The sequence below is a fragment of the Esox lucius genome, chromosome 17 (genome assembly GCF_011004845.1).
Source record: "Esox lucius isolate fEsoLuc1 chromosome 17, fEsoLuc1.pri, whole genome shotgun sequence".
Lineage (NCBI taxonomy): Eukaryota > Metazoa > Chordata > Actinopteri > Esociformes > Esocidae > Esox > Esox lucius.
Window position 1 is genome coordinate 26,786,790 of NC_047585.1, and position 17,153 is coordinate 26,803,942.

Here is a 17,153-nt window from a genome sequence, read left to right on the forward strand (position 1 = left end):
ATCTAGATTGGTACATGCCTGGGCAAACTTCGACAGCAACATGTAGAGACAAGTCCTGTGTTATATGAATGTTATACTGCACGTAACCACTAGGCACCAGTGTTTATCCATAATTTGCATCCATACCTTTTTGCACTGTATATACTTGATGGGGAATAATACATTTTAGAAATAAATGTAGCAGTTTCTTCAGAAAATATACTATTGTATATAGGCCCTTTGAGCTAGACTTTTTGAAAATAAACTAGTGTAAAATTTACTGTAAGCTAGGATTTTTGATAGGGAACCTCATCCAGCCATGTGAGAAAATAAACGTGTTCACACATTTTTCAGGTTAACAGAATAGTAAATTACTAAATTGCTAGATATCCAGTATTGTACAGTAAGACACTGGGTGATTACCCAGAACAAACTGGAAATTTCACAGATGAAACTTTATCTTCCTCACTTTGGGAGGCACATTTAATATTTTATTGTTTTAAAGAGAATTTGGAGAGCCAGAAAGCATTTATTTTCAGATGTACACCTTCACATAATTATATTCAATTATCACATTATAGGGGCATTTTAGTTGGGTGTAAAAATACTTGATTGATGTCATTCAACAATGACTAGTTTGCTTAAGACTAGGTTAAAACTAAACATGGGTTAGTTAACGCTAAACATGGGTTTAGTGTTAATCTACCCAAACTAAATTAATTAATGCTCAGGCTAATCTCTGTTAACGTGTTAATAAACCTCACCCCAAAGTTACGGAAAGGGGAGGGCACAACAGAAGATGGCGGGAGAAATACAGAAAGACAACTTTTGAAGAAACACACGTGGCTTCGTGCCCTGCCCACTTACTACTACACTCCACGTGAATGTGAAACCCGTGTGACCAGGTAATCTACAATTAAACTAAGTCCGTTAGAACTTTTACATTCACCAGTCAGATATTGTTTCCTCATTAAAATTGTACAAAAATATATTACTGAAACAAGTCGTTGCTGTAAATAAGAATGTTCGTAGCATACATACGTGAGAAAACAACGGTTAACAAAGTATGTAACATAATAAATACGAGGATACCTACAACATTCCCCGCGTACGTCTAGGCTACCACACCACAAAATAACACCCATAAATTGGCCTACAATAATTATTCCGTGATTTTAATATAGCTTACGTCTACATGACATGTAGAAGCCGTATGTAGTTTAATGTACTCACATTGAAATTTGAATCCAAACTTCAGGCAAATTCCCTTTGTAGGGTTCAGGTAATTCTTTGAAGATGCAGTTTAGAAAACGATGATTTGTCGTACTTAAAGTAATGATGTGACGTTTGAAGTACTGTAAGCATTCGCATCACGCCTCGAGATTTTTCAGCCGTCTAGGTCGAAGGAAGTCGGAGTGACGCTTTGGTAGAATATCAGAAGAAACGCCCCTTTCGATTGACGCTTCCGCGCAGAACTTCCCGATCAGCTCGTTACTTTCTAGTTTGGCTGAAGCTTTTTCTTCCTCACTTTGGTGGGCGTATTTCTTTTTTATAATATCAAAGGCGGGGTTTGTTGAGGAAAAAGCACGTGTATTTCGCGCGGGTAAACACCCAAACACGTGAATACAATGGGGGAATATGAAGCCCGGACCACAGCCGACTGACGCGAGGCAAATCTGCCTTTATTGGGCGAGTTGGCTCAACACAAAACAAGGATGTCAGTGAGCATGTGGTTAGGATTGTTTACAAATGATGAGTCCAATGAAATAGCTTAGCCTATTTTACTCTTGACAAATAATGCATAGGCTTAGCCATGTTTTATCATTAGGAAGAAAATGTTGGATATTTCTACCAATGTATATTATTATGGAAGTCTATGACTGACACTATTAAACCATAAATTAATGGCACTGCAATTTCCTTGTCAAATTGCCAGGAATTACGCATACCCCATCAATCCCCCGCCCACTTTGCTGTTTTGGCGCTTGCATACCACGCAGTTAAAACGCTTCCTTTAAACATAGTTCACACAGGCAACAGATTCAGCTACAACTGTTAGAATGCCGGTTATCGTATTTGGCGTACAAAGGCCGCAGTAAAACGCTATATGTAGCCTATATATATATATATATATATATATATATATTATTTTTTTTTTAAATGCTGCTTTGCATGGTGTATATTCTTAAAATGTATTTTAAAAGGACTAACGACATGGGGAAATATAAACTGAAAATAAGGGGGAGGGGTTATGTATATATTTCCAGTTGTGTGTATATTTTCCAGGTTGTGTGTATATGTGGAGAGGGGTCATAGATTTGTCTAGTTGAGGGTTGTGTGTATGTGGGGAGCAGGCTACAGTCACTTTGGCTCCGGGGAGCATGTTCATGAGGCCTACTGATGTAGGAAAGAAACTGTTCTTGTGGCGAGAGTCTTGGTCCTGATAGACATCAACCTTCTACCAGAGGGGAGAGTTCTGAATAGTTCCTTTCCAGGGTGAGAGGGATCAGCCCCAATCTTTGTGTAGGTCTTGTTGAGGCAGCAGATTGCAGCCAATCACCCTCCCCGCAGAGCGGATGTTTTGCTGCCTGCCCTTGTTGCAGCGTACCAGACAGTGTTGGAGGAGGTCAGGATGGACTCTACGATGGTAGTGTAGAAATGCACCATCATAGTCTTTGGCAGTTTGAACTTTTTCAGATGCCGCAGGAAGTACATCCTCTGCTGTGCTTTCTTTCTGTAAGAGAGGTGATGTTGAGCTCCCACTTGAGGTCCTGGGCGATGGTGGTGCCCAGAAAGCGAAAGGACTCCACAGAGTTGACTGGGAAGCCACCCAGGGTGATCGGGGGAAGGGCAGCTGTGTTTCTTCTGAAGTCCACTGTCATCTCCACTGTCTTTAGGGTGTTGAGCTCCAAGTTACTCTGACTGCACAAGGACACCAGATGTTCAATCTCCCACCTGTAGGCGGACTCATCTCCATCAGAAATAAGTCAGATGAGGGTGGTGTCATCCGAAAACTTCAGGAGCTTGACAGAGTGGTGACTGGAGGTGCAGCTGTTGGTGTACAGGGAGAAGAGTAGGGGGACAGGACGCAGCCTTGAGGGGTGCCGGTGCTGATGGTCAGGGGGTCAGACAGGTGCTTCCTGAGCCTCACGTACTGCCTCTTGTTGGACAAAAAGGCTGTGATGTGGACTCGGGAACTCCCAGTTGGGACAGCTTGTCCTGGAGCAAAGCAGTAATTTAAGGTGTTGAATGTGGAACTGAAATATTCACAAATAGGATTCAGGTGTAGGTTCCAGGGGAGTCCAGATGCTGGAGGATGAAGTGAACAGCCATGTTGACTGCATCATCCACAGACCTGTTGGCTCTGTAGACAAACTGCAGTGGATCTATTAGAGGGCTGGTCTGGTCTTGAGGTGGGACAGCACAAGGGGCTCCAATGACTTCATAACCACAGAGGTCAGGGTGACGTGTCTGTAGTCCTGTGATCCTTGGCTTCTTGGGGACTGGGATCATGATAGTGGACTTGAAACAGGCCCGGGATGCAGCCCGTGATTCAGCACTCTCCAGTAAGATGTTTGTAAACACAGCAGAAAGCTGATCTGCACAGTGATTTAGGGTGGATGGGGAGACACCATCAGGCCCTGCTGCTTTGCGATGTCACAGCATCAGTGTACTCATCCAGACCATTAGTGGCAGACCTAAAAATGTCCCAATCAGTGCATTCCAGACACCCACACAGCTCCTCTGTTCACTGCTCCACATCTTTGACTTTCAACAATATGTAGTCCATGTAAAGTGAATTGCATTAGGCACTACGCAGGGGTCTGGAAAATGTATGGGTGGATTTAACGCTGTGCACTTCTAAAATGTATTTGGTTAGTAAACACACTCCCAGGTATTTGCTAGGATACATACAGGTGCTGGTCATATAATTAGAATATCATCAAAAAGTTGATTTATGTCAGTAATTCCATTCAGAAAATTAAATGTAAACGAATATTATATTCATTCATTACACACGGTTCTGTTCGTAATTTTTATGGACAGAATTTTTAGGCGCAGCCAGGGGCCGGAGGGTGTCAGGTTTGGGGACCACACAATTTCGTCTCTGCTCTTTGCAGATGATGTTGTCGTGTTGGCCCCTTCTAACCAGGACCTTCAGCATGCACTGGGACGGTTTGCAGCCGAGGCCATCCAAGGCCATGGTCCTCAGTCGGAAAAGGGTGGCTTGCCCACTTCAGGTTGGTGGAGAGTGCCTGCCTCAAGTGGAGGAGTTTAAGTATCTAGGGGTCTTGTTCACGAGTGAGGAAATGATGGAACGGGAGATTGACAGACGGATCGGTGCAGCTTCTGCAGTAATGCAGTCGATGTATCGGTCTGTCGTGGTGAAGAAAGAGCTGAGCCGCAAGGCGAAGCTCTCGATTTACCAGTCAATCTACGTTCCTACTCTCACCTATGGTCATGAGCTTTGGGTTATGACCGATAGGACAAGATCCCGGATACAGGCGGCCGAAATGAGCTTTCTCCGCAGGGTGGCCGGGCGATCCCTTAGAGATAGGGTGAGAAGCTCGGTCACCCGGGAGGAGCTCAGAGTAGAGCCGCTGCTCCTCCACATCGAGAGGGGTCAGCTGAGGTGGCTTGGGCATCTTTTTCGGATGCCTCCGGAACGCCTTCCTGGGAAGGTGTTCCGGTCCCGTCCCACCGGGAGGAGACCCCGGGGAAGACCTAGGACACGCTGGAGGGACTATGTCTCCCGGCTGGCCTGGGAACGCCTCGGTGTCCCCCCGGAAGAGCTAGAGGAAGTGTCTGGGGAGAGGGAAGTCTGGGCATCCCTGCTTAGACTGCTGCCCCCGCGACCCGGCCCCGGATAAGCGGAAGAAGATGGTATGGTATTACACACAGACTAATATATTTCAAATGTTTATTTATTTTAATTGTGATGATTATAACTGACAACTAATGAAAATCCCAAATTCACTATCTCCAAAAATTTGAATATTACTTAAGACCAATACAAAAAAAATATTTTTAGAAATGTTGGCCAACTGAAAAGTCTGAACATGAAAAGTATGAGCATGTACAGCACTCAATACTTAGTTGGGGCTCCTTTTGCCTGAATTTCTGCAGCAATGCGGCGTGGCATGGAGTCGATCTGTCTGTGGCATTGCTCAGGTGTTATGAGAGCCCAGATTGCTCTGATAGTGGCCTTCCGCTCTTCTGCATTGTTGGGTCTGGTGTATCGCATCTTCCTCTTTACAATACCCCATAGATTTTCTATATGAAGTGCTCTAAAACTTCCTGGTAGACGGCTGCGTTGACCTTGGACCTCAGAAAACACAGTGGACCAACACCAGCAGATGACATGGCACCCCAAACCATCACTGACTGTGGGAACTTTACACTGGACTTCAAGCAACGTGGATTCTGTGCCTCTCCTCTATTTCTCCAGACTCTGGGACCTTGATTTCCAAAGGAAATGCAAAATGTACTTTCATCAGAGAACATAACTTTGGAACACTCAGCAGCAGTCCAGTCCTTTTTGTCTTTAGCCTAGGCGAGACGCTTCTGACGCTGTGTAATGTTCAAGAGTGGCTTGACACAAGGAATGCGACAGCTGAAACCCATGTCTTGCATACGTCTGTGCGTGGTGGTTCTTGAAGCGCTGACTCCAGCTGTAGTCCACTCTTTGTGAATCTCCCCTACATTTTTGAATGGGTTTTGTTTCACAATCCTTTACAGGGTGCGGTTATCCCTATTGCTTGTACACTTTTTCTACCACATCTTTTCCTTCCCTTCGCCTCTCTATTAATGTGCTTGGACACAGAGCTCTGTGAACAGCCACTCTTTAGCAATGACCTTTGTGTCTTGCCCTCCTTGTGCAAGGTGTCAATAGTCATCTTTTGGACAGCTGTCAAGTCAGCAGTCATCCCCATGATTGTGTTGCCTACAGAACTAGACTGAGAGACCATTTAAAGGCCTTTGCAGGTGTTTTGAGTTAATTAGCTGATTAGAGTGTGGCACCAGGTGTCTTCAATTTTGAACCTTTTCACAATATTCAAATTTTCTGAGATACTGAATTTGGGGTTTTCATTAGTTGTCAGCTATAATCATCAAAATTACAGAAATAAACACTCAAAATATCAGTCTGTGTGGAATGAATGTATACATTTTACAAGTTTCACTTTTTGAATGGAATTACTGAAATCAACTTTTTGATGATATTCTAATTCTATCACCAGCACCTGTATACTATGGCATGAATAGAAAGTTGCTTCTGACCTGACTTTTTCAGGATCTTATGTTCAGTTTTTCTATTTAAATTAAGCAGATTCATGTCATTCCGTGTGTTCAAAATAAGTGACAAGAGCAACAAGGAAGAGTGGCATGATATACCAATAACTTTGCCTGTTGGATTGTATAACCTCTTGCTTGACTAGGTGCACAAAAGATTGTTTGCCATTCTTTGAATACAGAACACAATGTTATTAAATTTAGGTTGCTACTGTCTGTAATAGGCTCCTCAGCACCCAATACTAAAAATTGCACAACCACAGGAACACAGAATTGTCAGGTGTGTCTTACAACACCATTATACAGTTAAACTCAGTTCCTTGATGTGGAATGCAAAGGATTTCACAGGATCCTACACCCATTTTAAAAACAGCAGTAGACCATTTTATAAATCAATGGAATGCCATTTAAAATCTTTGCCTCTGTAATATACATTTATTTAAGCCTGAGATCTGCTGAGTAACTATTTTCTGAAAAAAGATCCCCATCGGTGTCAAGAGGAATGTTCTCAGTCCGTTACTATCACTTTTGCACACAATTTAGTGACTGTACTGTGCATTATAATACATTTAACTATTGGTGAAATGAAATACCAAATAATGTTGAACATCTTGAATTTGTGCAATGGAAAAACAATTAAATCTAAAAGTTTCCCTTTTCAATTCACACACAAAGAATTAACTTAAACTGAGAAGCAGTTCACTTACTCCACCAGTACCTATTTGGGGGGGGGCTCTCACCTAGCAGTAGGGGCCACCTAGCAGTCAGGGGCCCTAAGCAATCACTTATGTTGCTTATACCTAGAAACGGCCCTGTATTCCACCACCCTACTTTGAGTAGCAATGATTTACTCGTATGCACTTGATAAATGTGGGTCAACACTTTTTTTGGCAGGTTAGAGGCAGAGTCTGATTCACAGCCATGGCAAAGAGGTAACAGCTAGTTTGAATGTGGAATCATCAATGTGCAAACACCTTGGAAGTCTGTAGTCAATAGTTTTAATCTGAATTTTAAATGTCAACAGTTAATGAAAGATCTTAGGAGCAAAATGTATAAGTAATTGTAAGAAGACTTTCTACAACAATTTTTTAATACACAGATCATAAAAAAATTGTACAAGTATCAAGAACAGAAACAATGGAATATTGTAATCAAAGTGTTGAATTGAATTCATTACTTCACCCCTTGTTATCAAATGGATTCCAATATCCCAAATATTCTCACTTCAAGTCATTACCAACCACAACTGGAAGAATAGTGAGTCAATTAGAAAACAATTATACATATGAATGGACATACCATAAGTGACCATAGCATTCCACTAACTCTAGACACTAATCTTGCTGACATGGAAACATGACTTTACCACTACACTATTCAGAAGTGTTTCCGTGATCTGGTACAGACAAAAAAATAAAAAATAATTATTGATAAATGGAATGGTGCATGGAGACAACTACTGTATGAATTGGCACTAACATGACTATCACAAAACTTGCATACCCACTTATTTACAAAAAAATAGGACTTTTATACCAGTTTGCATGACAAAGAAACAAATTAAACCGCTAAAATTTGATTGCTTTAAAAAAAAAAAAGAAAAAAGACCAGAGGCTTTTAAAGTCTGTCGCATGAAACAACGCGCTAGAGGTACGTTCTCCATTCTTCACCTTTCACCTTGACCGTCATGCACCTTTTTACTTTCTCTCAGTAGACCTGGAGCGGCTGTGAAAAGGAAAAAACATTAAGCTCAAATGTTTTATTTGTAAATAATCCATCCTGGAATTTAAACCCCTGAAATACTTATAGGGTGGATTTTCAGTACACAGACCTAATTGACTGATACGATACCAGTCAAAGATACAAAACCGGTATATATATATATATGTGTATTTATTTTTACACAGCTCTACTGCACATAATTGTAAATGGTTACTTAAACTTAAGTGCAGGGGTGTAGAATGGGGGAGGGTCAATATTACAGAGAGGACAACCCCCCTGGAAAAGTGAAAATCCTAGGATCCATTGTCCCTGACAATATATGTTTGAGAAAATTGTCCGTTTGGTTTGATTGTGTTCTGTTTGCTTTTTATCCTGAAAATGACCAATGATAGGGTCATTGTTTCCTTGTAAAGGCAGATAAGGCAAATTCTTTAACATGGGAGCTTCAACAGCACATAGGCTGCATAAGTATGCAAACACCAGTTTTATGAAATGTATTTTAAAAAATGTTTTACTGCCTACCTCCTTGATCGAGAGAAAGATCTTGATGGTTTGTGGTTCCTGTCCCGGGACAAAGATCTCTCCCTCTTCCTGTCTCTGGAGAGAGATCTATATACAAAGGGAACACGATAATTACCCAAAGCAGCCAGCGTCTTACTGTTGACAAGATTATCTTGTCACTGACACATTTAGAAAGCTTTTGAGCCCAGAGATTTAGTTATGTAGGGTAATAAAACTAAATGAAAAGACATGTAGTAACAAAACATCTCATTTTGTATCCTGCAGGAAGCTTTTAAAAATAAAGTCACTAGGGATTTGGGTTCTAGAACATGAGAACCAGAGAATCCAAATTGAATTCAATTTGTGCGCCCTGGCTTAGACTGCTGGACCACCTGATCGTAAGATTTTTTTTAAATATACTTAATTTGGTCCAAAATATTTGACTAATCCACATTCCTGTTGATTAGTCAAACATCTTTGAACACATCATTAAATGCTTTAGTTGGCTGGTAGTCATTGACATCTAGAAGGGCCAGACATCGGTTGATGCTTTTATAAAAAGGGAGTCATCTAAAAACATCCTGGCCATCTAAACAGAATGATTTGGAAGAACAGCAGTTACCAAACAAAAGCTGAAGATTACATTTCTAATGAATTACATTAATAAAAACACACAATTGACAAAAATCTGTGTCTTATTTCCACATGTGTACGTGTTTTAATTATTGTAATACAGAGCTCAGCTGTAAGAGACCTTAGTCTCAGTTGATTACTCTGTATTAATTAAAAAAGGTAAATAAAATGGAAATCCTAGCTATTTAAGTAATTCAATCAATAATGATTCATGTGTGTTTCTGGCACACAGCATTCCATAAGCACCCCCCCCCACACGTTTGGATGCACTGCATTTCACCTAACATAATGATTTAAACAAGAACCAGCCGTGCTGGAAGAGAAGTTGGATATGTTCAGGGAACGCTGAATTTGCTCGACCACCTTTCTGGTATAGCCTTCTGAGCCTGGCTGTTAACTTTCACAACACGACTGTCAACATACCTGCTTCGGCTTCGGCTGAAGCTCCTCCTTCGTGGGGATCTGAGGAGTGGGAAAAAGGGAGACGTGTCAAACGCAGAGCGCAAAGCATTGGTTGCCCACTGATACCAAACCCATCCAACCCCCATATTACCGGTACTCTCCTAAAGTAAACCCTACAGTGCCCCACTGAAAAGAGCCCCACAGCGGGCACACGGTTACTGTCTACACCCCTCCTAACAGGGGACTGCAGCATTGTGTAATCAGTCATCACCTCCCTTAAAAGGTCATGGTTAGTTAATGCTGCCAGCTGAGCGAAGGCTTGGGAAAGAGAAGTGCAATTATATCAAATGGGAAGGGGTAAGGAAATGAAGGATTGTATCATAACTATGGTCAAAAATAGGGTACAGGGGCTCTCAATGCTGCAGTAAAATCAATTTATATTACTGAGCACAACCGCAAAGCACAAAAGATGGGACCATTGTGGAAGGGGAAGCACTGATTAGTACAGATCCTTGGAATATAAAAAAAAAAAAACTGTCATAAATTAATCTCAAAATGTCAGGGTCCTAGACTCAATGGATGTGGAGTCATTCCCCTTAAAATCAATCGATTATAGAAATGAGTGAAATACCAACCCTGTTTGATTTAAAATAAAAAAGGAGAACCTTTTTTTAAAGCAGCTTTCTCTTCACTTGATTTTTTTTTATCAGCAGTGTACTGTATGAAGCAGGAAAAACTTACTAGTCTTTTGGTTTTCAACAAGCTAGAAATGACGAAGGGGAGGCAGACTGTCGGCCGGGTAGGCAGATTTGGCAGAAAAGGACTGGCCAGATGCTGCGATGTGATTAGTTGGCTGGCGGATGGGGGCTGGCTGTGGATTTTTCCTGCTTTTATTGGTTAGCCGAGGGCTGCTGCTGGTTGGTTGTAGTGTAGACATTTGGGGATGTAATACGCTGATTGGTCGGGAATATGAGGTGGGCCGCTGCCGATTGGGTTAAGGTTGGAGGAGGAGGAGGCTGAGAACTGCATGCTCAGGAACCAATGGGCTGGTGCAACCTGACGACTGGCCATGCCTGGGTCATGTGACAAAACCAGCCAAGCTGTTTGGAGCACGCTGGTCAGCGGTCACATGATGCTGAAAGAGGGCTAGTTGACTGACTCAGAGGGTGGTGAGAAGAGGCATGGTGATGACTCTGTAACGGGGTTCATTTTTATTAATATAAATTGTAAATGAAAATGCAACCTTAAATTGTAACAAAAACAACCAATGTAGCATTAAAAAGCTTCTCCCACCCCACCCAGTTCAAAGAGGTAACATTTTCTATTTGACATATGAATAACCTACTTCCAAAAGCTAGCTGCGATTTATACAGAGTCAAAGCTTAAAGTAATCTTGCAAGTGCACTTGGTATTGTACACTTCCAAAACTTGAGGTAACAGTGAAAAGCTTGCAAGCCAAATTTTTTACATCAGTAAATGTTAATGTACTAAATTGACATTAAAAGCAACACTTCCTTCCACACCTTACCCCCTGGCTCTAAAGTACCCTGGAACTTGGCAAATTGATCAACAATGATAATGAAGATGAAAACTGCATGCCTTGAGCACCACATCACAGTACAGTAACCACTGTAGACTACCACAGACAGAGCCAGAGAAACTATCAACACTGTGCAAAGACAAAGCAGGAACTACAACAGTTAGAAGAAAAAAAAAAAAAGTAAAAAAGTTCAGTTGGGCATTGCTATCATAAAGCCCTAAATGGTTGATGGGATACCTGCGTCTGGCGGGCGGGCTACCACGACGTCCACGGTGGTCATCTCGTGCACGCCGACTCCATGATGGAGGAGGGCCGCGGTTGCGGGTGCGTTTCTCACCGTTCGATAACTCCACTCGCACACGGCAGCCAGACAGTGTCCTATACAGATCATTAGGGATGTTACCAAAAGGAATGAGGTTACAGTTACCAAATATATTACGGCCTGCATGGCCTAGTTTCTCTCCATTTCAGGGAAAGAAAAGCAAACAGTCCCCATGTCTTAATACCATGGATTATTTTCATTTGTAGCGGATCCTCAAACCTCCCTTTACATATTACTTGTAACGCCCCTTGAACTATGATAGCCTGTTTATGTCTCATTTTTAAACAGCTGAAACTGAATTTAGTTCCACCTAAAATACAAGGTATTATGAAGTCAATTTTGTTTCAGGAATTAGTCTGTGCAAGTGTTTGTTGGCCATAGATACAAATGTTTTCTAGATCAGTCATTCAATGCCAGAGTAGTAATATGTATTTACTGGAAACAGTGAAAATAATTACGGCAGATGTTAGCAGCCAGCGATATAGCACCACCACCTGCCAATCAGTGTACTTCTGTAAATGCCCTCTCTCTAGAACAAGATGTATCATTCACCCATTTCTGGCCCCCAGACACTTCTGCCCAAATTGGACCTGGATTCAAATTTGGCCTCTCAGAATTCTGGTTGAAATAAGCAGAGCAACAGCCATTGGCTCAATCAGCAATCTTGAACAACCAATCAACCATTACACCTTCCTCTGTAGGTCCACAGGTGTTCCGTGTCCCCAACATGCTGTGGTATTTAGCAAGCTAGCCATTTCTCCCAAACTAACATTTCAGGAGTAGCATTTGTTACTTGTGTGCACACTGCACGCAGTAACAGCAAAAAGGTTATACAGACGATTGGTCTGAAAACTTGACATGTGGTATGATTGCAGACAGACAACGGCCAGGACATTAAAATAACCAGGGGAATTTAACAGTGTTCGGATTGCCCGAGATGTTTGTTCTCAATGGAGAAGCCGAGTGGCTAGTTTAGTTAACATTAAGTTCCCTAGTCGTCAAAAGCATAGCATACATTTTGTGGTACATTTAGCTACGTTTGCCATCATGTCTTCTACCCTACTATCTTTCTTGAATACTTTTTGATTTTATGATCATGCATACATTTACAGAACTAATGAAAGATGATATTTGGCCTTTCACATTGGTAGTTAAGTGTCCTGTCAATTTACTGCTTTTTTTGGAGCCACGCTCTGCAGCGTTATTCGCTAAATGACAAAAACACTAGGTCCCTCTCACTAGGCCAATATTGAACGGACGCGGTACCAGACTCATCTGCGCTGTGAGAATTAGCCAGGGAGAGGTTACATTCATCCAAATTAAATTTAAAACACTCAGTCAGACCAGTGGTGACTGACATTCATGTGCGGCACCCATTTCTGCAAAAATAGGTCTAAAGTCTCCATCCAGATCAAATCATCAGGTCTCAGTTGGGTGTCTCTTAATCCCTTTCCTAGATACTGCTGCCCAAAGGCGCATATGGTCTGGTGGAACACAGTGATAAATCTGGGCTTCAAAGGAACACAGAGTCCAGGGAGAACCTCCCACTCCCACGTTTGGGGACTCACTAGGTTCTTCAGCAGCAGATGACACAATACAGCAGTGTTAAATGTTGCTGTTTTATTACTACTTGTTAATTGCGATAAAACATCCATAGAGTAGAAAGATATCACTTAAATTAGTGTACAGATTGTTAGCATCCCCTTTATTTCATTTTAAGTGTCTGGCTCAGAGAGGTGTGATGATTTACTTAAGCATTGATTGTTGTTTCAGAAGGTGAGCAGTTTGTGGGAACCCAAAACATTTATCAAAACAATTCTTTCAATTATGAACTACAGGTAATCAAATGAGATGCATTCACATAACATTTGCAGTAGCACTCCTAAACTAAAACTTGTGCGCATGGAGTTGGTTTTCAGTCGGGCAAAGCAAGGTAGCCATGGGATTAAGCAAAACATCTTAAATGCATTGTTAAATAACGTATTAACAAAGTTTGCAGAAGCACTATTAACCGGTGGGCCACTGTGCATGAGTTGGTTTACAGTCAAGCACGTTAAGTATTACCCACATTACAGCTGGGGTGGATCAAGCTGAGATTCAAAAACTGGACAAAATGCATCCTCATTCAACATCCGTTTATTGAATCATAAGGATTGCATCTGTGTACTTCAGGGTGTACGCCATTTTAAAGCTGCCCGTTATAAGATTCTCAGCAATGTTTCCTCTTTCTTAATCCCTCTTTACCGATATTCAGGGTGAATTACAACATCTGTTAGAGCGCTTTGAGATAATTGCTGTTGTAAAAAGGGCTTTATAAATAAATTTGATTGATTAAAGCATACCATTTTATAATTTTATTAGAATTGTGCTAAACTAAAGAGCAAAATTGCTCTGTAAAGCATCTGTTGTCATACTGTATGCACATTTTATATTTGTTTTATGACCGCTGTCTAAAGTGGTTTCAAATAGAGCATTGTGCAAGATCAACTTTATACAGTAAAGAATATAAATAAAACTACTGATTGATTAATAAAACAGTTGTTAGTAACAGCCCTAATATACCTAAAACCATTAAGCAAATAATTAGGATACAGGAGCCAGAAGTATGACGTAGGCAGTGATTTGAGCAACTTGTTTTAGGGCTTTTACCTTCCATCAAGTTCTCTCACTGCATCTGTTGCATCCCTTGGATCTTCAAATTCCACAAAAGCAAATCCTGGAGGGTTCCTAGCTACCCAGACACTGCGAAGTGGCCCATAATAGCCAAAGGACCTCTCCAGCTCTGTCTTGTTGCCATTGTTTCCCAGATTTCCCACATAGACTTTGCAGTCAAGAGGGCAATCTCTGTGCATAGCTGGATCTGTAAACATTAAGCAGAATAAGTCTACAGAATTCATCACGTTCAACTCACTCTAGGGTGCGAGAATTAAACCACTCTTGTTTTGCATTCTAGAAATGTGGATAAAAAAGGCTAGTTTTTAAGACATACACCTGTAAATGCATATTGAGATAAATTGCATTCATAGGCATTAACCAGAAAGGCTACAACAAGCAGTTCTGGAACATAGCCTACACACATTAAACACTGCATTTGTCACGTCAATTGGCATGCTAGGAACGAAAACTTTAATTACCTGCCATTTCAACAGGCCTCAATTTCCAAAACAATTTTCTAGGCCTACTCCGGAAACGAGAAACTGAAAGAAGAATTGTCCCTTTAGATTTTCATGTAGTACACATTTTCCACAAATTACAGATGGCATTAATAGACATTCAATCAAATATGCCATCATACCACCGAGTAAAATGTCGAATATAGATAAAATACAATTTACAAAGGCACATTCAAAACGATTATAAAAAATATGAACTACGCGGATGTACCCGAGTAATTCTGGCTGAATCTGGTAATGGGTTAGAGATTAATATAGGGCATGACATAGAATGAAGCAAATTGCGTGGAAATGTATATCACATGGAAATACCTGGCAATTCTTCAGATTTCCGTGAATGATTGACAATATTAGCTATGGTTTAACATCACAACGAAATAACCAGTTTAAAACTACTACTTCTGATCTAACGTCATTCGACATCCCGTATACGCACTTTGTTCACTAGTTACTAGCTATGCAAAATGGCAGAATGGGCCTTGCTGATTGTGATAAGCTGGCTAACCCGAGTTCCGACATGTGCTGACTAACTCCCTACTTTTCCACATACCGTAGTTACGGGTGAAGTTTTTAGTAGTGTAATTCCAGACAACATTTGATATTTTAAATAGGTTTAGTCGTGAAAATAAAATATACCGACTGGCTAGTTATTCGGTGGCAAAGCTATCTAAACAGCTGCTAGGTATAGCATTATTAGTAGCTAGCGCTGCAGAACAAGGACTTGGTTAGCAATGAAACAACCAACAGAGATTCAAGCAATATGAAATTAAAGGCAAACACAATATAAATCAATCACACTCCTCATTATTTCAATCTATGTTATTTACCGTTATGTAGCACCAACAGTATTCAATTTGCTTGCTATGTTTAGTTGATTCGCCCGAACAACTGGCTGCAATAAAATGGACACCCGAAATCCAGTGAGTGTGATGAAATCATTCCAATGTCCTAGGGGCGTTTCCTAACAAGAAACGCCCTAATTTTAAAGGGCTACACACTATCTGTGGCCATAATCAATTGTACTCAAAAAATGTATTCAACACATTTATTCCCATTAATATGAATGTGCACTGATGCAATCTCAAACAGATTTTACCAACAGAACAAGCACGAGAAAGGGACACTGAAAATTACAAACATTTAACCTGATCTGATAGTTTCCCCATGTAAACATCACGCAGGACAATGATGAAAGCCAGACTGAAATCATGAAAGACAGCGTTGTAATATTTTTGCATGATCATATCTGCTCTATAAAAAACAAATGTTATACAGGGCAGAAGTGATAGTAATATGTCCAATTGCTATCAAACAAAAACTACTATCAGCTGTAGTTTGATCCCAGAAAATGATGCTGAAATTGTCATTGCATACAATAATACAGAGCCAAATATGAATATATTGCAGTAGTATATTATAGAAGTATTACAAGAAAAAACAAGAAATGTTAAGGGGCATGCAAGCTCACTGGTGATATAGCCAGGTTGGAGCCAACAGTGTGGAGCAGAGTTGCAACTTCTAGTTCTTTGACACAAAATTAGCTTTCTCCATTATACTTGGCATAGTTTAAAGCACACTTGAGGCTGGTATTTACTTAAATCTTAGTTATTCACCCAATAGAAAGGCAAGGACAATTTAATGACTACCTTATTTAGTGTATGCCAAGATTGTGCAAAGCTATCATCAAGGCAAATTTTGAAATCTAAAGAAATACCATTGAATGAGTGTGTCCAAACTTTTGACTAGTATTGTATTTTGACAGACTACCATTATGTACAATAAAGTAGTCAACTAGGGCCAGTTTAGCACATTAACTCTTTTACTACAGAGCCATACTGTTGTAATACGTGCAGATTGTGGTTTGGCATTGTCTTGCTGAAATAAGCGAGGCCTTCCCTGAGAAAGACGTTGTCTGGATGGCAGCATATGATGCTCCAAAATCTCTATATATTGTTCAGCATTAACGGTGCCTTCACAAATATGCAAGTCACCTATGCCATGTGCACTAATGCAGCCACATACCATCACAGATAATGGCTTTTGCACTGTGCGCTGAGAACAAGCTGGATGGTCAAGCTTCATCAGACCACAAGACAGTTTTTCATTTCCACACTGCCATTATAGTGTCCATCCTGACCTCCTCCATCACTGTCAAGGACAAGGGTAGGCTGCAGCGCATCATCAGTTCTGCAGAGTCTCTAAAAGACCTACAGAACATGGTGGCGAATGTCAAAAATTGGGGCTGATCCCTCTCACCCTGCAAATGGACTATTCATAACTGTCCCCTCTGGCAGAAGGTTGAGGTCTATCAGGACCAAAACCTCTCACCATAAGAATAATTCCTTTCCTACAGCAGTATACAGACTATAGTCCTCATGAAAATGCCCCTGGAGCCAAACTGACTAAAGCCCGCTCCCCACATACACGCATACAACCCTCAACTGGACAAATCTATAACCCCTCCCCACATACACGCATACAACCCTCAACTGGACAAATCTATAACCCCTCCCCACATACACGCATACAACCCTCAACTGGACAAATCTATAACCCCTCCCCACATACACGCATACAACCCTCAACTGGA

At 41.0% G+C, this 17,153-nt stretch overlaps 1 protein-coding gene across 2 annotated transcripts; it reads right to left on the reverse strand.

The window, feature by feature from the left end:
* Positions 1-7,342: 7,342 nt before the first annotated feature.
* srsf3b (serine and arginine rich splicing factor 3b) lies at positions 7,343-15,513 on the reverse strand. Of its 2 annotated transcripts, XM_010881495.4 has the most exons (7): positions 15,391-15,513; positions 14,525-14,587; positions 14,040-14,250; positions 11,306-11,446; positions 9,550-9,588; positions 8,515-8,601; positions 7,343-7,995 (listed from the first exon to the last, which is right to left on the reverse strand). In XM_010881495.4, exons 2-7 carry the CDS (start codon positions 14,529-14,531, stop codon positions 7,968-7,970), a joined length of 513 nt encoding a protein of 170 aa, XP_010879797.1. In that variant the 5' UTR covers positions 14,532-14,587; positions 15,391-15,513; the 3' UTR covers positions 7,343-7,967. The 2 variants fall into 2 exon arrangements, with proteins under 2 accessions (XP_010879797.1, XP_034143019.1); XM_034287128.1 differs by lacking the exon at positions 14,525-14,587 and having other exon boundaries at positions 15,391-15,502.
* Between the last annotated feature and the right edge of the window lie 1,640 nt (positions 15,514-17,153).